Source organism: Sarcophilus harrisii, chromosome 4 (genome assembly GCF_902635505.1).
Source record: "Sarcophilus harrisii chromosome 4, mSarHar1.11, whole genome shotgun sequence".
Lineage (NCBI taxonomy): Eukaryota > Metazoa > Chordata > Mammalia > Dasyuromorphia > Dasyuridae > Sarcophilus > Sarcophilus harrisii.
Genome location: NC_045429.1, coordinates 354975121 through 355002715, shown reverse-complemented (window position 1 = coordinate 355002715; position 27595 = coordinate 354975121). Strand labels below are relative to the sequence as shown.

The following is a 27595-nucleotide window of genomic DNA, read 5'->3' as shown; positions in this document are numbered from 1 at the left end:
CTGTAACTTATTCAGTCATTTCCCAACTGATGGACATCCACTCACTTTCCATTTCCTTGTCACTACAAAAAGAGCTACTACAAATATTTTAGCACTTGTAGTTCCTTTTCCCTTTTTTATGATTTTTGTGGGATACAGGCCCAGTAGTGATACTGATGGATCAAAGGGTATGTAAAGTTTTGTAGCCTTTGGGGCATATTTCTAAATTGATCTCCAGTAAGGTTCTGATGCAGGTTCTTAACCTGAAGTTTATAGATTCCCCCAAAAGTTATGAGGATAACAAATAATAGTAACAACAACTAGCATTGATATAATATTTTAAAGTTTACAAAGTCCTTTACAAAAATTATTTCATTTGATCCTCATAACAATTCTGAAAAGTTGATGCTGATTCTTATTTTGCTGATTTGAACTGAAGCAGATAGAAATTAAGTGACTTACCTTGGTTCACATAGCTATTAATGAGTGAGATGGTGTTTGAACTGAGGTCTTCCTCAGCCAAGGGGTACAGTAGACAGAGTAGAGAGAGTGAATAGAGCTGCCTGAAGTCAAGAAGATTCATCTTCCTAAATTCAAATCTGATCTCATGTAATTTTTAGCTGTGTGACCTTGGACAAGTCACTTATCCTGTCTGCCTCAGTTTCCTCATTTGTAAAATGAGCTGAAGAAGGAAATGGCAAAAACACCCCAGTATCTTTGCCAAGAAAACCACAAAAGGGGTCATGAAGATTCTGATTTCAGAAAAGCCTAGAAAGACTTATGTGAACCGATGCTGAATGAAGTGAGCAGAACCAAGAAAATATTGTACACAATGACATTAAGATTATGTGATGATCAACTGTTATGGAGTTGGCTCTTCTCAACAATGAAGTAATTAAGGCCAATTCCAGTAGACTTGAGATGGAAAGTGCCATCCCTTCTAGAGAGAGAACTATGGAGGCTGAATGTAGATCAAAGCAAAGTATTTTTACCTTTTCATTGTTTGTTTGCTTGGGTTTTTTTTCCTTTTTCATGTTTTTTTTTCCTTTTTGATTTGATTTTTCTTGAGCAGCATGATGAATATGGAAATATGTTTAGAAGAATTATACGTGTTTAACCTATATAAGATGGCTTGCTTGAGGATGAGGGAGGAGAGAAGAGAGAGGAGAGAGAGAAAAAATTGTAACACAAGGTTTTGCAAAGGTGAATGCTGAAAACTATTTTTGCATGTACTTGGAAAAAAGTACTATAAAATAAAAATAAATTGAGTTGAATTAATTGAATTTAATCGACACCAACTAGGATGAGATTTTTCCCATACAACGTAAAACAAGGAGGGAAAAGATTACACAGTCAGGAAGTGCTAGACAATACAGTGTGTAAAGTATTGGACTGAGAATCAGAGAGATTTAAGTTCAGAATCTTGCTTCTGATGCTTAGCTGTGCTACCCTGGACAAGTCATTTAAACTCTCTTGACCTCAGTTTCTTCACCTGGAAAATGGAAAAAAGTGTTGTTTTTTTAAACCACCTACCTTTCAAGACTGTCACAAAGATCAAATGAGTTAAGCTTTGTATATCTTAAAGTGTTATGTAAATTTTAGCTATTATTTCATGAAGCTGATAATCTATTATGAACAATTTGCTTTTCAAGTACATAATAAATTCAACAAACAACTTTCAAAGCTCTACTTGTCCCCATTTCCTTCTGACCATTATTTTATCCTCTTCTGCATTTTTAAATGCATCAATGATTCATTTTCTCTTTTTAAAAATTTTTATGACATCATCACTAGCCTCTCCTTGACCCCTCTTCCTTTTCAAATAGACAACAAAAGAAAACCCTTATAACTGATAAATCTAATCCAGGAAAATAAATCCTCACATTGGCTATGCACAAAAAGAATGTGTCAGGTTTTATTCTTTGAATTCATTACTTCCATGTATATGTGTTTTGGGTTGGATTGTGGTGGGGAAAGGACACCTCAGAGAATAATTACAATGGCATTGTAAAGAAAAGCAAATTTGAAAAACTTAGGAATTCTGATCATTGCAATAGTGACCACTTGATACTCTTTCCTTCCTTGGTATTAATGACATCGTTTGTCTTGGTTCTCCTATTTCCCTGATCATTCTTTCTTTTTCCTTTCCAGCTCTAGGTATAGGTTACATCCATTGTGTTGGAAATAATTCTAGCAGTCACTCCCTTTTTCCTTTCTGTTTCTGATATTCTAGACCACAAAGGCAGATTTTCTTTTACTTCCACATTAGTCATATTGTGAAAGAAAACAGACCAAAAAAGCAAGAAGAAGAAAAACAAAGAAAAAAAAGAAAAAGTATGTTTCAATATGCATTCAGATTTCATTAATTCTCTCTCTCTGGAGATGAATAGCATTTTTCATTGTAGTGGTTTGGGATTGTCTGGATCACTTTATGGCTGAGCATAAGTCAATCATAGTTGGGTCATCATACAATATTGCTGTTAATGGGGACAATCTTCTCTTGATTCTGTTCATTTCACTTTGCATCAGTTAATAAGTCTTTTCCAATTTTTCAAAGAGCATTCTCCTCATCTTTTCTAAAAGCACAACAGAATTCTATCATAATCATATACAAAGAACTGGCTCAAAGATTTTCCAATGGATAGATACTCCTTCAATTTCCAATTTTTCTAAGGTCTACCTGCAAGGGAAAAAACCATAAGATCTTCCCTAATCAAGCATAGATGTAGCATCAGAAGGGACTTTAATCCCATATTCTCAATTTATAGATAAGTAAATCCAGAATGACTGTTACTTGCCCAAAAGTCACAGAAGTAGTAACATAGTAAAGATTGAACTTCATTCAAATCAGTCCACTTTCCACTATACTCCACTACATCACCTAATTAGGAATGTAGAGTAAAAAATAAATTTCCTCCATAATGTCCGGAATGCCTCATCATGGCTTTGGGTTCTCAGGCTAAGTCAGCAAGCTCAGGCAAGTCTTACCAAGTAGAAAACACATACATATATATATATATATATATATATATATATATATACATAGGCCCAGCTTGGAGATATGTCATGAGTAGGTCATCCTAGTTAAATCCAGGAAGAATCATCACCTGGTTAGACCACAGGTAAAGATTTTTTTTCCCACACAACTCATGGGGAACATCTGACCATTTACTAAATCATGAAAATGACTCATATTATAAAACATTTTATGATTTACAAAATACTTTTGTGATTCACATCAGTTGGAAGAAGGATTTTGAAATCATTAAGTTACTGAAATTGGTCTAGAGGAAATGAGCGTTCAATATGAAAGCGTTCAATATGAAAGAAGAAAAAGTGTTTAATTGGGAATATGAGGACCTGGGTTCTGAATTCTTTTTGTTTTTATGTTGGGCAATGTGTATTAACCTCTCTGTTTCCTCATCTGTAAAGTGAGAATGGTGGACTGGAAGACCTCTAAGTTCTTTCCCACTTTAAATCTATGAGGTCTCCATGTCTAGGCTGAGAAATGAGGGAAAACATAATCTTTCCTCCCGGAACACCCTCACTGGTTTGGAGTATTCAATCTTTCCCTATTGCCCACCATAAATTAAGCTCAATGGTTCATTCTTGAATCTTAAGCTAATTCTCTGTCAGTTTGGAAGCTTTCTGATGGCATGGATAAGGGGAGGTTGTGGAATCCCAGCCAAACCTCTAGACAGTCATGTAATGAATTTACTATTTCCCCTCCCTTGGATGAGGCCCTGAGAGATGTCACTAGATCAAACACTCATAAAGGTGACTTGGAAATAATCTAAACCAACTCCCTCACTTTATAGATGAGGAAACTGAATCCCACAAGATTGAAGGTTGCTCGAGTAGCAAGCAGAAAAGCTGGGATTTCAACCCAGGTCATATGACTCCAGAAGCGACTTGATTAAAGTCACACAGTCAATATTAGATCCGGACCTACAACCCAGATTTCTTTCAACCAAGTTTTCCTAGAAGTAAATGAAAAACTTCTTGGAGAATTAGGCTGAGAAGGACTTAGAATGGGTGAGAGGGATGGTAGAAACAGAGGCTTCTGGGAGGGAGTAACCTCTAAGTAATCATTTTCTGTAAAGTAAGCATACCAAGCTGTCATTTTGACCCAACCATGCTCTTTTTCCTCCCCTTTTCTGATTTCTCTCCCTCATAAGCAATAATCCATCAAAAACTTGGCCTTAATGAGCTCTCACCCCTCCAGCAAAATTGTAAAATCTACTTATTCACATTAAAATGTAAATGACTGAAACCAGCTTAAAGCAAAAGGACTCCCAGGGATATTTGCATTTTAACCCTAGCAAGAACCTTAAACTGAAGAGATGAGGGTCTTGGTTGACTTTGAGGTGCCAAGAAAGGGTGTGAGAATTATTCTTGTTTGAAGTAGCTATGATCCATCATCCAGGGAGGGAGTGGAGGAGTGGGGTGGGACTGTTCTAAGGGCAGAGCCTGCCCTTAAGTGGAGCTGGTTACTTGCTTTCGGAGGCATTCTGGGATTGCTGACCTGGGTTTTTGTGGTATGTTCATGACAGAAGAAAAGTGACTTCATGGTTTACTAGCCATCGCGCTAATATCCAGATGATATGAAAATGATATGATATCCATATAAAATGCTGTAGAAATAGAAACTCCTATAACAGAGGCAGCTAGGTACATTGCAGATAGAGGACTGGAACTGGAGTCAGGAAGACCTGAGTTGGAATCTTTCCTCTGGCACTAGCTGTGTAACTCTGGGAAAGGCATTTTCCCACTGTCTGCCTCAGTTTCCTCAGCTGTAAATGGGGGACAATAATAGCAACAACTTCCTGGGGTTGTTGTGAGGATCAAATGAACAATTAGCAAAATACCTAGCAAAATATGAGGCTGCTTATCTGTAAATTGAGAATCTGTTACAAGCATGTGTCCAAGGAAGGGGAAATATAGCTAATTTACTAAGTAAGTGATTGTGCTCCCTCTAGTTGTTTGGTTGAAAAGCCATAAACTTCCTCTATCCCATGCCATCAGAAAGTTTTCTAAATGGATGAGAATTCACTTAGAAAGAATTTGTTGCATGGTAGGAGGAAAAGAAAAACTGAATATCCCCAACTTCAGTACTCCCTTCTGGGAGGGAAGTTTTTAGTGGCTGTCCAATATGGAAGTAGTCACAATGGACCAGCCCAGATCTACAACTAATATCATTGATTTAGAAAATCTTCACTGGCCTAGTGTGGTGCTAACAAAACTCCTCAGGGATACACACCAAGCAGCTAGTCAGCCCCTGTTATGCCAGAGTGACAAGAACCATTCCTCACATGTAGGAAGAAAAACCAAGGTAGAGAATTAGGGAGATGGGGAGATGAAGACCAGGATGAGGATCTGTATCCCCTACTTGCTGACCCTTATGCCTCTTTCTTCCCTCTCCCCCAAGATTCTTTCCCTGAGAATCCACTGACAAGCGGAGACACACCCATGAGCATAGGAGGAGGCCATCTAATTATATAAAGCTGACAGATCTCTGAGACAGCATAACGGCTGTGGAAAGAGCTGCAGACGAAAAAGAGAAGAGATAGATCCAAATTTCACTTGCCATCAGGTGTGCTTGGGCCAACCACTTAATATCTCTCTGGAGTTTCCTCATTTGCAAAAAAGAGGAAGTTGGATATAAAGATCTGTAAGATCCTTTCAGGCTGTAAATCAATAATCTTAGGTTCAGCTGTAAAAGGGGCATTCAAGGAAATGTTTCGCTTGCATTTAGACGTCCTTGTCCTGTTTGTTTTACTGTAAGCCAGGAATTGTTACAGATTTAGAATCTATAGGAAATTTATTGGTACTGCAGGAAGTTTCTGACCATCTTTGGATCTGGTCCACCTAATTCAGAAGTCCCCACCACCCCCACTACCCCCAAGGAGACAGAGGCCCAGAGAAGTAACTTAGGCAAAATCATAAATAAAAAAAAATAACTGATAGAGATAAGATTTGAGCCCCAAGTCTGCTGAATCCCAGTGCATCAGGTTAAAGAACAAAGGGATTGGCCAAAGAAAAGTCAGCCATCAACTTTGGAGGGTTCTAGGAACAGAGGTATAGGTGAATAAAGGAGAAGACAACTTCAGGGATTCCAAGATTTATTGCTAGAAGCACAAATGCCCATTCACATCGAGATGGTCACACAGACACCTTAGCAGGACACAAAACTTAAGGATGAAAATTTATGACACCACAAAGGTTATACAGTTCAGTGAGTAAAGCCTCAATTCCCAAGGTGTGGATGAGTTGGGATGGGGAGGGAGAAGGCAGGTCAAGGGAGAGAGTGGTCTCCCCTCTTTCAGTGACTGCCCCCTGTCCTAGAGATGGATGAGAAATACAGAGAGAGAAAGGGAATCATGGACATTCACAGGATGAGGTAGACCTCCCAGGCTGGAGAAAGCATGAGGTAAGGCTGAGGGGTCTCTCTCTCTCTCTCTCTCTCTCTCTCTCTCTCCTCTCTCTCTCACACACACACACACACACACACACACACACACACACACACACACACTTCATTTTGTAGAAAGAAGATATTCCCAATGGGGAAGCTGAGGAAAATTACTGTTGTTTGAAGGGACACTGAATGTGCTGCTGCTGCTGCTGCTCCACAGGAGGAAAGTGTTCCTCTGGAATCTGTGGGACAAGCTCGGGCTCTTTGACAGGGATGGGAATTTCAATACACCCTTGAGGTTCCTGTTGTGGTTCCAGCTGCTGCTGCTGCTGCTGCTGCTCTTCCTTCTCCTCTAATTGCAATTGCTGCTTTAGCTCCTCTTCTTTCTGCTCCAGCTGCAGCTCTAGCTGCTGCTCCAGTTGCTGCTCCAATTGATCTTCCTTCTGCTCCAGCTGTTGTTCCAGCTTCTGTTCTTCCTTCTGCTCCAGCTGCTCTACTTTCTGATCCAGCTGTTGTTCCAGATGTTCTTCTTTCTTTTCCAGCTGTTGCTCCAGTTGTTCTTCCTGCTGCACCAGCTGTTGCTCCAGCTGCTGCTCCTCTTTCTTTTCCAGCTGTTGCTCTTGCTTATGTTCTAGCTGCTGCTCCAGCTGCTCCTCTTTCTTTTCCAGCTGTTGCTCTAGTTGTTCTTCTTGCTGCTCCAGCTGCTGTTCCTCTTTCTTTTCCAGCTGCTGCTCTTGCTTATATTCCAGTTGCTGGTCTAACTGCTCCTCCAGCTGCTGCTCTTGCTTACTTTCCAGCTGTTGCTCCTGCTTACTTTCCAACTGTTGCTCTTGCTTACTTTCCAACTGTTGCTCTTGCTTACTTTCCAACTGCTGCTCTTGCTTACTTTCCAGCTGTTGCTCCAGCTGCTGCTCTTGCTTATATTCTGTCTGCAGCTCTTGCTTATGCTCCAGCTGCTCTTCCAGCTGCTGCTTTTGTCTATGGTCTGTCTGTTCCATTTGCTGCTCTCCTTTCTGTTCCAACTGTGGAGTTAGAACAGGAACACATTGCACAGGAATTGTACACTCTTCTTGCACATCTTGGACTTGCTCGGGCACTGGACACGGTGCTGGTATTAGTGTGGGCTGCTTCACTTGTTCCTGTGGAACAGGGACAGGGATCTGGGGCAGGGGCTGCTTACATTGCTCCTGGCTGAGGACAGGGGGAAGGCTCACAGGCTGTTTGTGCTGATAATCAGACATCTTGTAGGTGATATTAATTCTACCTAAGACAAAAAAAATTTTAGTTACCACAAGAGCTCAAGAGGTTTGAAGGCTTGAAGTTGAGAACAACAGGCAGCACTTGCTCTACCATTTTCCTGACAATAGAGGAGACCAATGGCTTAAGTTTAGCGTTGGGATGGGAAAAGACTGTAGCTTGATGATAATTCTTATAGGTGGTATCAAGTTAGCACCTTGAGCCCTAGAAATTTTAAAACTTGCAGAAACACTTTACATGCTATTTTATTTGATTCTTACCACAACCATCTGAGCTAGGTACTATTATTGTTCCCAGGGGAAAATGAAAGAGGTTAAGTGATTTGCCAGGGGTTAAGCTATTGAGTATCTGTGGAGGCATTTGAACTCAAGTCTTTCTGATTCCAATTCTAGCACTTTATTCACTGTGCCCTGTAGCTATTCAACCCCTGGGGATTAAGTCTTTATCAACCACAGACTAGATCAACTCTAGGAGGCATGTGCAATTAGAGTTACACGACAGTTAGATTACTCCCCTCATCTTTCATAAGATAATTGTCTTTTCCAAGGTCTCATTGGATACCGGCATTCTATTCTAATTTATCTCTTTCCAATATAACACATTTTTGTAATTCCGTCATTTTTCAGTTCTATCCAGCTATTCATGACCCCCTATTGGGGTTTTCTTGGCAAAGATACTATAGTGGTTTGACATTTTCTTCTCCATCTCACTTTACAAAAAAAGAAACTCAGGCAGAGTTAAGTGACTTGCTCAGGAATCAAAAAGCTTATAAGGCCAGATTTGAACTCAATAAAAGAAGTTTTTCTGACTCCAGACCCAGCACTCTATAATAAACAATACCTCAACCATTAGGAATAGAATGAGAATATGAGAAAAAGTAAAGAAGGAAAAGGAGTCTACCCTGTGAGGTTCTTCCTTTCCTAAATTTGAAATACAGAATAAACCAATTTTCCACCCACTGAATGAGATCCATTCAATTTTGTGTGTGGAAAGTCAGCTCGATTTACAGTCAAAGGTCTTGGGTCAGGATTCTGGCTCTGCAATTCACCTACCTTCTCTTTGACTCAGTTTCCTCATGTGTAAGATGAAAAGTTTCATCTAGATGACCTTTAAGATCCTATTCAGAACTAAATCTATGATCCTATCATGTTAGAATGCTGATCTCCCCCACTCCGAATTCTATTCCTGCAAAGAAATCACTGATAGTACAAAATACCTCTTCCCAGATGGGTTGGGATGCAGGACAAATTGGTCCCATCACCTCCTCCCATCTACCTACCTCCATCATATATTTCATTCCTAGCTAAATACATTATTTTAGATTGTGGTGCATTTTTTGGATTATCTGTCCTATCCCTTCCCTTTTCTAAGCACAGAGAAAAAGATTCACAGACTACATGTACATTACTGAATTGGGGAAACATTTGGATATACCTGGAATACATTCAGAATCTATTCAATCCATCCTTCCCCCCAATCACTAGCCAGGCTTCCCTGAGTTCTGTGGTCATGAAGTTGACCACAATGGAAAGAACACCACGTGAAAGGTGTTCAAGGATACCCAGGCCCCCAGGATCCATTGGCTAAGACTTACCAGTGTTCCCCAGAGGAAGCTGAATAGGAGGCTGCAGAAGTGTACAATGCTGAGCACGGGGTGGGAGAGGCTTTATAGCCCAACCTTCAACGTGTGGGGCACTGGAGCGGGATGGGGACTGACTGGTTTCACCACTCCAGGTTGGTCAACTTCCTCCAGTTCCTTCCTGACTCATACTCAAATCTGGTAGCAAAATCGCCTGAGGGGCTCTTTCTCCCAGGGACAGCTCCTTTGCCACTGAAGCGTTCTTCAGCGTGACACTCACCTGATGGGGCATCTGCTAGGGTCTCTATTGGGTGAGGTATTTAGTCCTGGGAACCTGAGCCCTATTTCCTCTTCCCTTGTGACTGTAACCATACCTCTTCATTTCCTCACCTGGAAAATGGGCTGGCTGGGCCTCATTTCCCCCAGTGATTTTTGCTATGCCTCTCCTCTGTACCTCCATTTCCTCATTTATAAAATGGGGGGACAACATTTGCTGAAGTGTGAGATAAATCACAGGGTCTAAAGAAAAAAGGTATTTAGGAAGATCTGAGGATATGGGAGAAAAGGTAAAAGGGACAGAGCCCTTTACAAAGGAATAGGAAGAGGGGGCTGGAGTTTATCTGAAGTTATCTTTGGACCTCCCAGTATGAAATGTGACTTTAAATTATAGAATGTTAGAAGCCATCTAGCTCAAACTCTGACATAAGTAATAAAACTAAATCTTATAAAAGTAATCTAACTTTACATAAAGTCAAGGATATTTTCTTTTAAATTGGACAATGACTATGTCTCCAAAACCATCTAGGCATTGTCTGGCACCCCATTCAAGCAATAAAGCTGAAAGACCTAAGAATCCTGTTTATATATACACTGATCACAGAGGTTGCTATTTGTCCTTCGTTCTCAAAGATGACCATGACATCAGGGAGGTGATGCTATGACATGCAAGTGAATTGGATTTAAGTGAGGGAGAGTAGTGCAGAGTTACCTGTCTCACTTTCCCCTCCAGAGCCATCTGGGTCCAGATGACAGATCAAGATGACAGTGCTATAGAGAGATGTGAGAAGTACATTGTGCTTCTCTCTTTTTTTCCATTTACAACATACAATAAATATGGACATGTTGCAATGACAGGTAACTTGTTGCTGCTCCTATCTGGGGAAGATCCAATAAGGTTTCCCCGTTCTTCACGGTTTCTTCAATTTTTGCATCAAAGCTGTGGAACAAGAATTGCTGAAAAGTGATCCAAGACAACTCTGAAGGATTTAATTTGAAAAATGCTATTCATACCCAGAGAAAGAACTCATTGTATTTGAATATAGATGGAAGCATACTTTTTCCCCTTCAGTTCATTTTTCTTGAGGGGTTTTTGGGGGGTGGGGCAAATTTATATTTTCTTTCACAACATGAATTTTTGGAAATACTTTATATAAGTTCACATGTGCCTTCTCAGTGGAGGGGAGGGAGAAAGAAAGAGAATCTGGAACTCAACGTTTTAAAAACAAATATTAAAAATAATTTTATATGTAACTAGGGAATGATAAAATATTAAATAATGAAAAAAGAATACCTGAAAAGAACTTTGAAGAGAGGAGAAGGGGGGGGGGGTGGGTATTGATGAGAATGATGGAATTATCACTGGGATCAAATATCAATTACTTTGTCATTTAAATCTCTTCTGGTACCTGCCTACCTTTCTGGTCTTCTTAAGCTCTATTTAGCTCCATTCTCTGAAATTCAATTACACTGGTTTAATGACACCTTCTCCCATTTCTTTGGGACAGCCTTTGTACTGTACTATCTGTTTATGATGCCTGGGATTATTTCCCTCTTTACTTCTGCCTCAGTTTCCCTGGCTTCCATCAAAACAGCTCAAAGTCCATCTCCTACAGAATTCCTTTCCCTTCCCCACAGCTCTGTAGCCTCTACCCCCAAAAAAGTTACTTTATATCTCTTCTGTATATTTGTACACACACACACACGCACACACACACACACACACACATATACTACATATGCATATATATGGGGCAGAGTGCACCTACTTATTTTTTTTTCATATTGTCTCCCTCTCTAGAATTTAAGCCTCTAAACATCAGAAACTGTATTTGTCTATCTTCATATCTCCGGTACTTAGCATAGTACCTGCCACATTGTAAGTAAATATAAATGCTTATTGTCAGACTGATGGAAATGTGTTCTTCAGAAAGGTTAATGAGATGGAAAAATCTCATCTCTCTCTCTCAACCATGAGCTTTTTTCTGAGACATGTGATACATGTTCCTTCATGTGGCAGCTTCCATCCTCCTTTTTCCCTAGCCTCCTTTCAACACAGATTTTTCTTAACTCCCCTTCCTCCTCTATTACTGGCTTTCTTTTCCCCCAACTTACCTCTTTCATACCAATACTCAAACCTATCCCATAATCTTTGGATACTGCCTTCTTTATATACCCTCCTTTCCTCTCCCCCGGCTTTATCTTCCTCACCTCCTATATTCCATGCTGATATCCTTTTATTGTAGTCTTATCTTCTCTTTCCTAGCTTTTCTCTGGGATCCAAGGCTGACATAAATCTCATTGAGTTCAAAGCAGGGGAGCAAGGGAGGAAAGAGGAGCTTTTGACCTTCTAATTTTGGAAATAAACAGTCCATACCTATCTCATCCATATTCTATCTCTCTCCCTGTCCCTTTTGCCTACACCAAAACGCCAATAATTCTTCCTAAGGGAAGGGAGGGTCAGAGGAGCCAGACTCCCATCTTAATGCCATACAGCATTCCTTTTCAACTAATATAATGACCCAGTTTTAAAGAGGGGTGAGGAAAGGAGAGAGAGAAACAGAGACAGAGACTGAGACAGAGACAGAGAGAGACAGAGAGAGCAGAAGGACCTCCTATGGGATGAGAAAAAACATCCAGGACTTAAGGTGGTGATAGTGGGGGTGATGTCAGAGCACTGAATATTCCCGTCCAAAATAATACAACTCAAAGAAGCCCAGAAACTGGGATCCTCCTAAGAACCTGGGTTGCCTCATATACATGCATAATGCCCTGTCCCTTTTACCTCTGAATGCTGAGCTCACAGGTGAAATATGGCCCTAGTAACTCCATGACAGCCAAGAGGAGCTGGCAGCTGTCAAGAGGAAGTCACACCGGTCGAATGGGTTTTTTGGGCCAGGGTATCTGAGAGATGAATGCCCTGTGATTCACAGCATAATGAGGGCCCTGAGGGGAGTGTGGCTGTGTGAGTATTTGATCATTCCAAGAAAATCAAGAAGAACAGGTGGGGGTAGGGTGGAGAAGAGGATGGAGGAGAAGATGGAGCAGAGTGAGAGAGAAGATGAAATAGAGAATCCAAGTATAGCTAGAAAAATCAGACCCCAGCTTCTGCTTTCAGGGTCAGGACCCCCATTTCTCTGATTGCCCTTTGAGGGAACCACTCTCGAGTGGGTTAGTCTTTAACTAGCCTCACCTGCCTCAGGATTGACCTCACAGGTCCACAAATTCACATGATGAGTGTAACTGTCCAGCCCCCACCCTGGATAACTAAGATGAACTCACACCTCATGACACCTAAGACTTCTGTGATCCTCTCCCCTGTTGCTCCAGACTATCTGTGTTAATATTAGGTCTCAGCCTGGGCCAGGAGCCCAAGGAGTTCATTGGCAGTTGCTTTTCTGGAACAGGAGATTTATTGGTTTCTATCTGTAGTAAGCATTTTTTGGTCTGATGTTTAGGGAGGAAAAGAGGGAAAGCACCTAAGTAACAGACCTCATAACTTCCTTCCACCTCTGGTCAAGGTTAGAGTCAGACTTTGGGTTAGGTTTGAGGAGTGGGAAGGGGAAGGGCAGGGAGAAGAGAGGGGAGGCAGGGACAGCTTTCAACATGTTCTCACCATCCAGATATGCTGACGCCTACAGCTCGTTCTGAGAAGACATCAAATTTGGCCCAACCCTGGGCTTGTTCCTCAATAAAGGCTGCCCTATCACCTAAATCTCACTTGCCTCCTCTACTCATTGGTCTCACTAGGGTCCAAGGACAAGGACAGAGAAAGGAGAGAAATGATCCAAAAATTATAGTCAGACTGATAGTGAAAATTTAGAGAATCCACTCCAAATGTTGTCGTAGATTATTTGTGCCCGACCTATGGCAGAGCATTCTGAATTGTATTAGTCTGATCAGCCACAGTCAGATACGGATGCACTATAATTTAACCCTAACATAGTGATATCATTTTGATTCCTTCTGAGAACAAAGGATAACAAGTATTAAGGACCTTCACCGTGCAGACTATGCTACCATTTGCTCCACATGCAGAGTTTAACTGAGTCACACATGGTCCAATCCTTTGGGAGTTTACAGTCTAGTCAGGGTACTTGCACCAGGTATAATCTATAGAAGATATCGGGGTTAGCAAGTTACCAAACAAAATGATAGCTGGATTTCAAGGGGAAAGGACAGGAAAAAGGCATGTTGATAAATGTTTTAACAATGGGCTCTCTGACTTACTTTCAAAAAATGTGCCCACAACACACTTTTTAGTTTAATCTGCATCAACAACATTTTCTCCATCAGTAGTCTAGACAATCAACAGCAAAATAAATAAAGCAAGCCCTGATTTGTAATTTGCTGATTTTTGAGATATAGATGTTCATAGAGAAAGTTTGAGCTGGTACTAGAAAACTTTGAAAGAGGGTGGGAGTAAGGGGGAAGAGGGAAAGAGTCCTACTCTGAGGGATCTGAACGAGAAAACCCAGTGCTTCAGTCTTCCCTATCCCCATCTGATCTTGCTTCCTTGGCCTGTTACATTATTAGCTTTCCTTCCCTTCTCCTCCCTTCTTCCTGCCACCTTCATTTTCTTTGTCTTTCAGTGACTCACTTTCATTCTCTAATCCTGGCTTTCCCAAGTGCTAGGTCAGCAAGGACAGAGTGAATCTCTGACTTCTGTAGTGGATGTAGAAAGGAGCAGAGGCTAGCAGTCTTCTCTAGGCTGGGTGTGTGGTATGGAGGGCATGAGGAATGAAGTGGGAAGTCAGGAAATGGGGGAAGCTGAGGTTTTCTGAGTGCAGTTCCAAACCTGACTTTCTGATAGGCTCTTGGATGGGATTAATATTCTCTCTCATATTTGTACTCAATCTTTTGCTAGTCCTCCCTTTGACTTAATCTTTTTTTTTCTTTTCTTTTCTTTTCTTTTTTCTTTTCTTTTTTTTTTCTGAGGCAATTGAGGTTAAGTGACTTGCTCAGGATCACGTAGCTAGGATGTGTTAAGTGTCTGAGATCAGATTTGAACTCAGGTCCTCCTGATTTCAGGGCTGGTGCTCTACCCACTGCATCACATACCTGCCTCCTTAATCTTTTTTTCTTCCTAAAACCCTACAATTGGATCTTAATTCTGCACCTCATAAGGAACTTTTAAGATCACCAATCCATGTTTCAACACTCCACTCACCCAGCCCACTCCAGTTTGTAGGTGAAAAAATGAACTACAAAGAAGCAAAATGACTTATCATGATCACACAGTTTGTAGTAAAGAACTATAATTCAGAACCTGTGTCTTCCAAATGAATGTTTCCCACTAAAAGTGCTAATAATAATAGCATTTATATTCAAACTTTAAGATTTATAAAATGTTTTACAAATATTATCTTATTTAATCCTCAAAACAACAGGATGTAGGTACTATTATTATCCCCATTATGCAGATGAGAAAGCTAAGGTGATCCAAACCCAGGTCCTCCTGACTCCAGACCCAGAGCTCTATCTACTGAGCAACCTAACTACTTCTAATATCAAAGAATTAATTTTGGGAACAAATGAAAAAAAAAATTTTAAATAGTTACCATGTTCCTAATTCTGTGTTAAGTGATGGGAAAACAGATAAATAAAGAAGGACTTCTTGTCCTCAAGGAGCTTCCATTCTAATAAGGAAAGACTGCACATATGAGGGAGTGATAGCAGGTAAAGAGTGTTTTAGACTGCAAAATCACAGGAGTGGTGACTGTTGAGTGCAGTCACATGTCAAATGATTAATATGTTCTGAAAAGATTAAAATTGATACTATATAATTTTCTTATTGATCTTATTTATAATTAATTGATTTCGTTCTATAATTGCTTAAGTCTGAGATCTTTGGCTCTGACTTCAGAATCCAGATGGCTTTAGAAATCCAGTTCTCCAGCTAATCACACTGTTCCATTCTTACCTCAAGGAAATCTTGAGGATTTTGTGTGTGAACACAAAGGAGTCCATCTCTTATTTTCACACCACCAAGCCATCCTTTAAGGATGTCTGGTTTGCTGTCCAAAAAGGCTGTTGTGTTATCTTTTGACCTTACATCTGGACTCAAACGATGAGCACTTCTTAGGATGAGTAGGGAAGAAGAAGGTCATTTCTAGCCCTTCACTGACAGACTTCCAACCAGTCATATTGTTTCCTGTGCCTCAGCATTCTAACCCATCATTTTCTCAATCCCATGATATTAACTACCCTGTTCTGTTCTTTGTTCAGCATTCCATAAAACCTATTAAAGAGAAACTGTCCTGCTGCTCTGGATCTTTGGTATAAATGGAGACATGTCATGACCATTTATTATTAGGTAGCATGCCCCTGTTAATAAATGATATCTTGTTTGAAGAAATTTAGCTCAGTTTCCCTTTGGGTTAAATTTTGGTCATCACAATTCTTTCCAGGAACAATCATAGTAATCTGATTTTTGTCCTAAGAGCTAGAGGTGTAAAGGTATTTGTCAGGGTGAGAGTAGGGGACAGGAATGGCATAAAGATGGCAAGAGAATAACAATATTCTGACCTTAGATGGGTCAGATTAGTTACTGGGTGAATACTCAGGTCTTTTCCAACTCCAAGTTTTCATGATTTGATTTGTCTCATCTAGGACTGGCTCAAAGGTCTGATCTCAGCTCAGATTGTGATGGGGCCTAAAAGCTAATTGGTCCTCTTAAATGTATGAGCGTCCCAATTTCTGATTCATGGTTGGGTTCTATTTTTATTCATTATTCTCTCTCCTGCTGTGATGCCTTTGAACAAATGACCTCCAGATATTGGAATACATGCACTCCTTTTTCATCTCTACAGAATGGAATCCCTAGCTTCTTCCAAAACACAGTTCAAAAGCTACAGTCTAATGCTTATTCATACTCCCTCTCCTTATAAGCAATTATTACTTCTTGGAATTACTCTGTATTCCTTTGTGTATATTTTGTTTCGATTCCCAGAATTTTGTATTCTCCAGCAGAATGGATTTTTTGAGAACACCATGTTTCAATTGATGCCTTTATCTCTCCAAATGTACCAAGTGAGCTCAGACTCAGTATCTCAGCATTCTTGGCTCTATTCTTCTGTGTCTGGATTATATGCTAACTTTGGTGGGTCTTAGGCTTTTATTTAAATGGGGCTTATAGCATAAAAGTGCAATTATCTGTAGACATGTCATATTTCATCATTAGTCTCTACAGCAGAGAGATCAGTTCCACTGGGTTGACAACATTGTTCAAATGCCAAATGTTTGCTTGCCATAAAGATTCTTTTATGGAGAACTCACACAGGGGAAGAGCTCACATAGGGGCAGAAAAAATGATACAAGGACACTCTCAGTGTCTCTTTTGAGAACTTTGAACTTCATTATGGGAAATGGGAGACACTAGCACAGGACCACTCAACATGGTGTACCCTCATCAAAGAAGATGCTGTGCTCTATGAGTAAAGAAGAACTGAAGTAGCTCAAAAGAAACATGAAATATTTAGAAAATCCACCCCAAAATGTTCATGTGGATTATTTGTGCCTGATTTATTGATCTGATCAGCTACAATCAGACACTTATTAAACTCTAAAATAATGATGTCATTTTAGTCCTCTTCAAGAACAAAGGACAATAATGTCAAAGGACAAGGTAAGGTTTTGGCTCAGTGTAACAAGTGTAACAATTGGAGATGTCTCAAACTGGATTTGACTGTTTAGGAAAGTAGTATGCCATCCATCAGTGGAAATCTTCTAGTGGAAGTTGATTGACTACTTGTTAGGAATAATATAGAGGGGATCTAACTAAAGGGTTTCCTGCTATGGTCTCATATAACTCAGTGGTTCTGCAATATTACCCTGATATTGTTTCTCAAAGGTCTCAAACAAGCTTCAATAGGCTAAGAATGAACCCTTTGAGAGCAAAAGCTATTTTTGCCTTTTTTTACATCATTTTTAGCAGAGTGCTCATTACATACAAGTGATTAATAAATCTTCATTGACTTGATTTCATTTGACTTGGCTACTCCCATGCTTTACTATGAATGAAACTAATGTCATTTTTTTCCAGGGGAGCCCAGAAGTTTTTGTTTTATATATACCTGTGTTCTGTCCCTTCTTTCCTACCTCTATGTCCATCTGCCCTTTTTATTCTCAAGGACCCTTGCTGATGGTCCTCCATCTTCTAGTGAAGGAATCCTTAGGATTATGATACTTGTCTTTTAACAATGAAAATAATTATAATTAATAATTTAATTTCTAACACATTTTAAGTCTTATCAACCATTTCCTCTCTCACAATAACCTGTGAGGTAAGCAAAATAGGTACCATCCTGGTGATGTAGTGAATAGGACACTGGATTTGGAGTCAGAAATATCTGAGTTTGAGACCAACTGTGGGTAAGTCACTCAATTTTTCATAGCCTCAATTTTCTCATCTGTAAGATGAGGACAATAATAGAATCTACTCATATGGTTATTGGGATGGTCAAATGAGATAATGCATATAAAGCATTTTGCAAACCTTAAAGATCCAGTAAATGTTAGTTTTCATTATCCCCATTTTATAGATGAGGAGGCTGAGATTCATTACTATGTCAAAAGTCTGTTCCTTACTGGGCACATGCAATATATATATATATATATATATATATATATATATAGAGAGAGAGAGAGAGAGAGAGAGAGAGAGAGAGAGAGAGAGAGAGAGAGACTGGCTCCCCCATTTCATTTGGATTTGAAGTGAAGTGGCCATTCATGGATCCCATCCCAATACTAATTGATTCAAAAGCTTTGGCCTGCTCTGTTTTTCTGATCTGGGCTGGTTTGTCCCTCCTTAGGCAATCTAGAGGAGCTCTATCTTCAGGGGCTAAGCATATTAGTACTATATATAGGGTGGACACCTGATCATCTTTAGCCCTACTCTAACTCACAACTCTAAATCTCAAGTGATCCATTAACCTCAGCATCCACAAACATCAAGTTCTAGAACTGTGTATTGCCATACCTGGCCTACATGCAATTCCCATCACCAATCACAAGGTTAAATCCATTTCTCAAAGAAGGCAACCTGAGATTTAAGATTTACTGTTGTGAGGGAATATTATGCTGGTTGAAGACACAGACATATACCAAAACCCCAGCCCTTGCCTAGAACTTTTGTTTTGCTTCTAATATTCTGTGATCTCGTGACAATTAGCAACTCCCAAATCTCTTGGGGACTGATCCAAGCAAGAAATTACATTTATTAAGCATCCACAATGTACCAGGTACTATACTAAATTCTGAGGACATAACAAGAGGCAAAAAACAGTATCTGCCCTCAAGGATTTTACTCTCTAATGGGGAGACAACTGTCAAACAAATATATACAAAGCAAGCTCTATTTAGAATAAATAAGAAATAATTAAAAGAGAGAAATCACTGGGATTAAGAAGGATTGGGAAGGCTTCCTATAGGTTAAGGTAGGATTTTGTTGGGATTTAAAGAAAGTCAAGGAAGAAAACCTTCAGGTATGGGAATAAGCCAGAGAAAATTCCCTCAAAAAATAAAGTGTCTTGTTTGAACAATAGACAGGAGGTCAAAGTCACTGGATCTAAGAGTCTGTATTGGGGAGTAAAGTATAAAAGGATTGTAAAAGGGCTAGGTTATGAAGGGCTTTGAATATCAGAATATTTCATAGTTGATTTTAGAGACAACATGGAGTATATTGAGTAGGGAGATAACATGATCAAATCCATGCTTTAGGAAAATCACTTTAATGGCTGAATGGAAGATGGATTGGAATTGGGAGAGATTTGAGGCAGGGAGATCCACCAGCAGGTTATTGCAATAATCCAGGCAGGTATGACGTGATGAAGACTTGCATTAAAGTGATGGTAGTATTGAAAAGGGATATTTTCAAGAAATTGTTACAAAGGTGAAACCAAATAGCAATAGTTTGGATATGGCTGGAGAAATCCAAGATTACTCCTAAATTGAGAGCCTGGGGGTACTGGGAAGATAATATTGTTTTCTCAGTAATAGAGAAAGTAAGGAGAGCATTTTTAAGGGGAAAGACAATGAGTTTAGTTTTGGATATGTTGAATTTAAGAATTCTACTGGACATCCAGTTCCAATTGAGCAAAAAGCAATTGGAGATGTGAGATTGGAGGTCAGCAGAGAGAATGGTAAGAAAAGTAAATTTGAGTAATCACCAATGTAGAGATGGTAATTAGATCCGTGGGAGCTGATGAAATCACCAAGTGAAGCAATAGTGCTAGTTAATGTTTAAAAATCAGATCTCTGGGGAGAAATGTAAGCAGGATAAAAATTTAAATTTAATCTGCATTAACATTTTCTCCATCATTTTCTTAAGCCAAGATTACAAATAAATAAAATATACTGATCATTTAACAATTGGCTTTCTAGCTAGTCTGAGCTGGCTCCACCACACCTTGAACATAGATTTGGAAGGGTCCTCAAAGGTCAACAAGCCCACCTGTAGCTAAGAAAGAATCTTTTGTACAGCATTTCTGACAACCCCCCCCCCCCCCCACTAAAAAACCAACAGTGATGAGGAGCCTTATACTTACTAATGCAGTCCATATCCCTTTGGGCTAACACTGATTGTTATAGCAATATATCAATAAGAGTTAGCATTTATATAATGCTCTTAAGATTTGCAAAACACTTTATAGTTACCTTACTCGATCCTATAAGAGAAATGCTATTATTATCCTCATTTTACAAATGAGGAAACTGAAGCTAAGAGGGTATGACTTGTCCTGTGTTGCATATCTAATAAGTGTCTAAGGAAGAGTTTGAATTTGTCTTCTTGAGTTCAAGCCAGCATTCTAGCTTCTATACTTCTTGACTGCCTCCAAAACTGAATCTGCTTCAGCAACTTCTCATTGCCTCTAGTTGCACTCTTAGAGGCCACGAAATTCATGTCTGATGTTTCTTCCATATGATAGCTCTTCAAGGGACTGACAATCCATTATATTCCCTTACTTATTTCCCAACCTGAATATGTCATCTTCCACTTACATGTCTTTGTAAGTGGGAACTACTATATATTTCTAATATAATTTCTATTCCTATGTCTCTTAGAATCTTTTTTAGGGTTCCCTCATATACTATCTCCTATTGGGGGAGGGAGTTCCCTTTTCTAATCCCTCTAGTTGTTAAGGCTATCTCCCTTCTCAAACTCCCTTTGAGTTTACTCATCTATTCAAATATTGTACCCCACCCCCAGTGGAATATTCATATTGGACTCATAACACTCAGACCCATCATCCACATGTCACCCTCCTCTATCCCTTTCTCTGAGGCTAATTAGGGAGTGAGGGGGGGGGTGTGGATGTGATCACCTGACTACATCAGCTGCCTCTTGGCAGGTATAATTGTTTCCTAAATTGCTCATGAGAATGATTTCAAAGACCTTTCCGAGGGGGTGGGAAGCTGAGTAGAGTGGGTATTAGAGCCAGTCCTGTAGGGACCTAGAGTTCAGCCAAATGCCCTCTGGCAGTAACTTGCTCACTGATGTGGAGACTCAGAGACTTAATACCAAGCCAAGTATTCCCTTTTATATCAGTCAGTCATGGTCAGGTCAGTCAGAGAACATGGTTACTCCCTTTATCCTTGGTAAAAGTATAGGAAGAACAAATTGATCCCAAGGGGGCAAGGTCAAAATTATGGTATATCCAAGTAGTCATTTAGTAGAAGGTCTGAGGAAGAAGTTTCTGATACTAAACTGATATAATCTGATGGTGAAAGAACAGTCTCGAACCTCAGGGAACTCTCAGTCTGATAGAACAGACACAGTTGTTACCTTAGGGAGCCTCCAGCATGATGGAAACATCTGATGGGGAAGATTCAATCCCTGTTCCCAAGTGGTTCTTGGTTTGATAGAGGAGACAATCTCTGAGAGAGAGAAAAAGAGAGAGAGAGAGAGAGAGAGAGAGAGAGAGAGAGAGAGAGAGAGAGAGACTGAGAATCTGATGAAGGAGGGTATGACTTGACATAAAAAAATCTAATGGAAGTGATAGTCCCTGACCACAGGAGACCTCATCCAATGGGAAAGACACAATCTTCCCTCAAGCAGACTTGGTAAGGGCTAAGAACCAGCCCAATATGGTCTGGATAGGTCATTACTATATAATTGGGCACCAGGTCAAGACCAATTCATTGAGAAAATCTACTAAAGTATAAAAAACTTGCAATCTGCTTTGGTGGGGGGATTATCCACAGTTGTGATATAATGGATATCCTAATAAAACTGAATCACTTGCTTTAAAAAAAGGAGTTTTTAAGGAGTTCCCCAGGATGAGCAGGATGAGGAGAGAAAGGGGGAATGCAGAGAAATATTAAAATCAATAGAATATCAACTAAGTAGAATACCAAACCTGAGAGGAAAAGTACTGAGAGCAGATTTGGGTGAGATTAATAAAGGAAGGTTTTTTTAGAAGATCTATTGGGACCTAGTAAAGATTTGAATGATGATTTAACTTTAAGCTGCTCCATTAATGATGTGAATAAGATTTGAACTTTGTTTTAGGAAGATGGGAGACTAAACATAGGAAAGATGGGTTCCCAATATGCTGTAGCAGTGGCAAAATGCTTTTATTACCCTTTTTAAACCAAAAATGGAAAGAAAGTAGACAAAGAAAAAATGCGAGCTCAGACCTTTCCAAAGCAAATACACACTTTTTAATGTATGTTAACAAGCTCTTCCCTTTCTGCCCAAATCCCCTACTCTCACTTCTGCTGAAAGCTCTCCAAAAACTCTAGTTCAGCTGAACCAGTCTTTGCTCTTTCACATTCCTTCCTTTTCAACTACCTTTTCCAACCCTCTCTTTCCCTCCTTCCCACCACCACTACCACTCTCTCACCCTAGCATATATGGATAGCCTAGATGCAGACTAGAAAGCAGGTAGGAGGTCATCAAATGTAAATTCACCATTTGACAAATCTCTTCCTTTCTCACAATCATTTTATGGATGTGGAGAGAAAAAGTCAAGACAAATGATTTCAAAGCATCATAGATTTAGAACTGGAAAGAACCACTAAATCCAATCTTTTTAATTTACAGATGAGGAAACTGAGGCATATAAAGATTAAGGGCTTAAGACAACACAACTGTTAGATGGGAATTGAATTCAGGCTTTCTTGCCTCTCTACTATGCCATGGTGCTTCTCAAGCCCAAGGTCAAACAGTTGGTTAATGAAAGAGCCAGGATAAATATCTGGTTCAGCCCCCCTTTAGAGGGGAGGAATAGGGAATCCCTTAAATAGCTAAGTGGTACAATGAATAGAGTGATGAGCCTGGAGACAGGAAGACTTCAGTTTCTGCCTCCATTTCCTCAAATGTAAAATGGGGATAATGACAGTACCCATCTTCCAATATTGTTGTGATAACCAAGTGAGGCAATATTTGCAAAATGCTTAGCACAGTGTCTGGTGAAGAGTAGGTGTTTAATAAATGTTTTTTCTCCCCCCCTCTCTGATGAAATAATTCCATTTGCCCTCTGTCTGATCCTTCTAAATCCAGTTCAAAATATTCCTCCCCTCAGGAAGGCATACCTGACTCAGTCTGACTATTCCTTTATTCTCTATCCCCATTAAAAACACATGCATTCTCATTGCCCTTTGCCTGGAGTATCTATTATTTTGGAAGTCTGCCTGAACAAGTATGTATGACTTGTCTCTTCCCAGCTCCATGGAATGTCAGGAAGCTTCCTATCTCCCAGGATCAAATAGATCCTGCTCATCAAGCTCAATTAACAGAATGAAAAATTAAAAAGAAAGCAACAAGAGCAAGAATAAGCCAGAGTATAGCAAGAGAAGACAAAGTTTGGCGAGACTGCAGCTTAGCACTGGCTAAGGTACCAACCAAAGCCTTTTAGCACTAAATGGACACCTCCTTCCATGTAAGCAACTATCAGACCAAAAGATTCCAGTTCCTCAGTCCAAAGTGTTCTGTTCTACTCCATCATGAGAGTCACTCCAGAATACCAGCATCATGGATTCCTAGAGCTGGAAAGGACCTTAGAAGGCACCCACACTGTCCCCCCATCCTGCAACAGAAAGCTTCTCTACCATATCCCTGACCCATCTAACTATGACTGAAGCTCTCTAGGGTTGACAAGAAGCCTCCTCAAATAGTCTGATCCACTTGGAGATGGAGAAAAGATCTAGGAATCTTTTCTTCACATCAAGCCAAAATCTGCCTTCTTGCAACTTCTGTACACTCTAGTTTTGTCCACTGGGGCCCAGTAGAACAAATGAGATGCCTCTTCCACATCATAAGTCTTCAAATACTTCAAGATAACCATAGGCAATCAAGACAGTTAGAAGGAAGACAATGTCCTTCCCAACCCCGAGTCTTCAATTCAATTTATTAGTCAACTATTATTTATTCAAATGAGTATTTATTAAACATTTAATGGTTTACAAAGCACTGTACTAAGTTCTGGATTTACAAATTGAAAACTAAAACCATCCTTACTTTAGAGGGGCTCACCTACTAATGATTGCAATAACACACGTGGAAAGTTTCAAGTGCAAATCATGTGGAAAGTTCCCATAGTGGTTGGCATGAAGGGACAGAACAAATAATAACATACCTTTTAAAATACCATTTCCACTGATAAAATCATGTCAGCTTCTGATGTTGAATCATTTAACGGTGGGAAAGATTTTGATGGCAAAAATGTTCTTTGCTGAGTCATCAGTAGCTCTAGGGTTCACTGATTTGTTTCAGGTACTATGTACACCATACAAAAATAAAGGTGAAACAGTTTCTGGCCAGCAGTTTCGTCTACTGGATGAAAGGGTATGCACAATTTGATAGCTCTTTGGGCATAGTTACAAATTGCTCTACCGAATGGTTGGATCAGTTCGCAACTCCACCAACAATGTATTAGTGTCCCAGTTTTCCCCCTAACATTTATCATTATCTTTTCCTGTCATCTTAGCCAATCTGAGAGATGTATAGTGATACCTCAGAGTTGTCTTAACTTGCATTTCTCTGATCACAGTGATTTAGAGCATTTTTTCATATTACTATAAATGGTTTTAATCTCTTCATCTGTGTCTGTTCATTTCCTTTGACCATTTATCAATTGGAATGGCTTGCTTGTATTATAAATTTGAGTCAATTATATATTTAAAAAATGAGGCCATTATCAGAACCCTTGGATATAAAAAAATTTTCCCAGTTTTCTGCTTCCCTTCTAATCTTGTCTACATTGGTTTTGTTTGTACAAAAACTTTTAAATTTAATATAATCAAAATGATCTATTTTGCATTTTATAATTTTCTCTAGTTCTTCTTGGGCCATAATTCTTGAATTATGGGAGTAATTCTTGAATTTATTTTATTCCATGAGAGCATTCTCCTATATCCCATACTCCTTCCCCAAGTCTTGACTGTTCTATAAAAATAACCCTTAGTTTATTGCTTTCTTTAGTTCTTTCATTGGTTAATGAAAGGGCTAGGATAAATATCTGGCTCAGTCCCCCTTTAGAGGGGAGGAATATGGAATCCCTTCTTAAGCAGCTAAGTGGTACAATGGATAGAGTGATGAGCCTGGAAACAGGAAGACCTCAGTTAAAGTCATTCTCAAACACTTACTAGTTATATGGCTCTGGTCAAGTCACTCAATCCCTTTCTGCCTCAGTTTAGTTATAGGATTATAATGTAATCCATTGTAAATTACTAACTGCCAAGAGCTAAATTTTCTTTTAAGAGGCAATGGCAGCTAGGTGACACCTCAGATAGAACTAGAGTCAGGAAGACCTGAGTTCAAATGTAACTTCAAATATTTATTAGCTATGGGATCCTCAGCAAGTCACTAAACTTGTTTGCCTCAGTTTTCCCATCTGTAAAATAAGCTGGAGAAGGAAATAGCAAACCACTCCAGTATCTTTGCCAAAGAAACCCCAAATGGCATTATGAGGAATTAGATATGACCAAAATGATGAACAAGCCATGAACCACCAATATTATTTCTGAATCATCTAAATCATAAAAGTCCAGAGCATAAGTAGTCGACACTCTTCAGCCCTGTGAGTTAGGAAGGCTCTTCTAGTTAGGAGACCCAGATTTTAGCCTCCATTCTCCTACCAATCAGCACTGAAACTCTTGCTAACTTCACAATATAAACCTCAATTTTCTTCTCTGTACAACAAAGGGGCTGAATTTAGCTTTAGAGGATCTCATCTATATAATAAAGGGGTCTAACTAGATAGCCTCTCAAGTTCCCTCCACCTCCAAATCTATGATCCTATCATATCAGTTCAAAACCTTCATTTTTCTTTTTCTTACCTATGTCACCTTGGATGAGTAACTTGGATGAGTCTCTAGAACTCAAATTTCAGTGCTGTCAAATGAAGACATTGGATTAAATTATCTTTATGGTCCTTTTGGAGGTAGGTAGGTAGCTTAATGGATAAAGCAATAAGTCATTGAGTAACTCCTGAATTCAAATCTGATTTCAGACACTAGCTGTCACTTAACCACATTTGCTTCACAAAAAAAACAAACAATAAAAAAAACAGTTCTACATCTTAATGTCCCTGAAATTTCTTCTGTCTTTAACATTCCTTGACCCTATGACCTGACTACAGAGTATAGATATGGTATTTTTATTTTTAGGTCATCCCACTTATCTTCTTGTTATCCATTTTGCCTCTAAGTATATCAGCCAAAATTCATATGACCCATTATATCTAATTAGCCTAATCATGTTTCAGATTCTAAGCCAGTAAGATTCTTGCCATAAGACAGCTAGATCTGACTATCTGTGATCCCATGGACATGGACATAGAGTTTTCTTGGCAAAAGTTGCTAGAATGGTTTGCCATTTCCTTCTTTATCATATCCCTGTCTTAGAATTCTGCTGACCAGTGTTCTTGATATTGATATTCTTGACCTTTTGTTCTTCCAAATAAATTTTGTTGTTATTTTTTCTAGCTCTGTGGCACAGGTATCTTGGTTCAGGACTCTGGGGATTTCATGTGGTATTCTGGATACCTATACTCCACATGCTTAGACACACACAATGCAACTTCAAATATTTAGATGGCCCATAACTTTGGCTCCACACACCTGGAAGCCACTTGGGCTCAACATATTTAAACACCACACATAGGTTTCATAATTTGGGCTCTGGGCACTTGACTAGTTGACAGTATTTTAGACAATGATTTGTCATCTGTGGTCTGAGGGAATCTGAAAGAAAGAGAAGGGATATTTCAATAAGTGGGAGTTTAGGCAGTCTTAGTTTGTTCTTGGGTTCCCTGAAGACCCAATGAATCTCATTTTGGAACTTTGTCTCTGGATTTTTTTTGTTTTTCATTTTTAATAGCATTTTATTTTTCCCAACTATATTTCAAGACAATTTTAACATTCATTTTTACAATATTTTTAGTTCCAAATTTTTCTCCTTCCATTCCATCCCTTATTCCTAAAATGGTAAGTCATTTGATATAGGTTATATGTAATTATGTAGAACATGTTTCTGTATTAGTCACAAGTGTGAAAGAAGAAACAAATCAAAGGAAAAATCATGGAAAAATAAAGTAACTGAAAAAATATGATTCGATTTGCATTTAGACTCCATTTATTCTTTACCTGGATACGGACAGCATTTTCCAACATAAGTTCTTTGTACTCGTCTCAGATTATTGTGTTGCTGAGGAGAGCTAAGACATTCACAGTTAATCATTATGCACTATTGCTGCCCTTATGTACAATGTTTTTTTGGTTCTGCTCATTTCATTTTGTATCATTTTGCATCGATTCATACAAATCTTTCCATATTTTTCTGAAATCTGCCTACTCATCATTTCTTATTGCACAATAGTATTCCATTAAATTTCTATACCATAACGTGTCCTACTATTCTCCAATTGATGGGCATCCCCTCAATTTCCAATATTTTGCCACCACCAAAAGGGCTCTTATAAAAATTTTTCTATATGTTTTGTTTTTCCCTTTTTTATGATCTCTTTGGGATACAGACTTAGTAGTGTATTGTTGGATCAAAGGATATGCAGTTTGGTTGCCTTTGAGGCATAGTTCCAAGTTGCTCTCCAGAATGGTTAGATCAGTTGACAACTCTACTAATAATG

At 39.2% G+C, this 27595-nt stretch overlaps 1 protein-coding gene across 2 annotated transcripts; it reads right to left on the bottom strand.

Annotated features, from left to right (window-relative positions):
- Positions 1-6084: 6084 nt before the first annotated feature.
- LOC105750628 (involucrin) lies at positions 6085-9335 on the bottom strand. Of its 2 annotated transcripts, none has more exons than XM_012550314.2 (2): positions 9246-9335; positions 6085-7658 (listed from the first exon to the last, which is right to left on the bottom strand). In XM_012550314.2, exon 2 carries the CDS (start codon positions 7633-7635, stop codon positions 6562-6564), a length of 1074 nt encoding a protein of 357 aa, XP_012405768.2. In that variant the 5' UTR covers positions 7636-7658; positions 9246-9335; the 3' UTR covers positions 6085-6561. The 2 variants fall into 2 exon arrangements, with proteins under 2 accessions (XP_012405768.2, XP_023359898.2); XM_023504130.2 differs by having other exon boundaries at positions 6085-7654; positions 9246-9320.
- Between the last annotated feature and the right edge of the window lie 18260 nt (positions 9336-27595).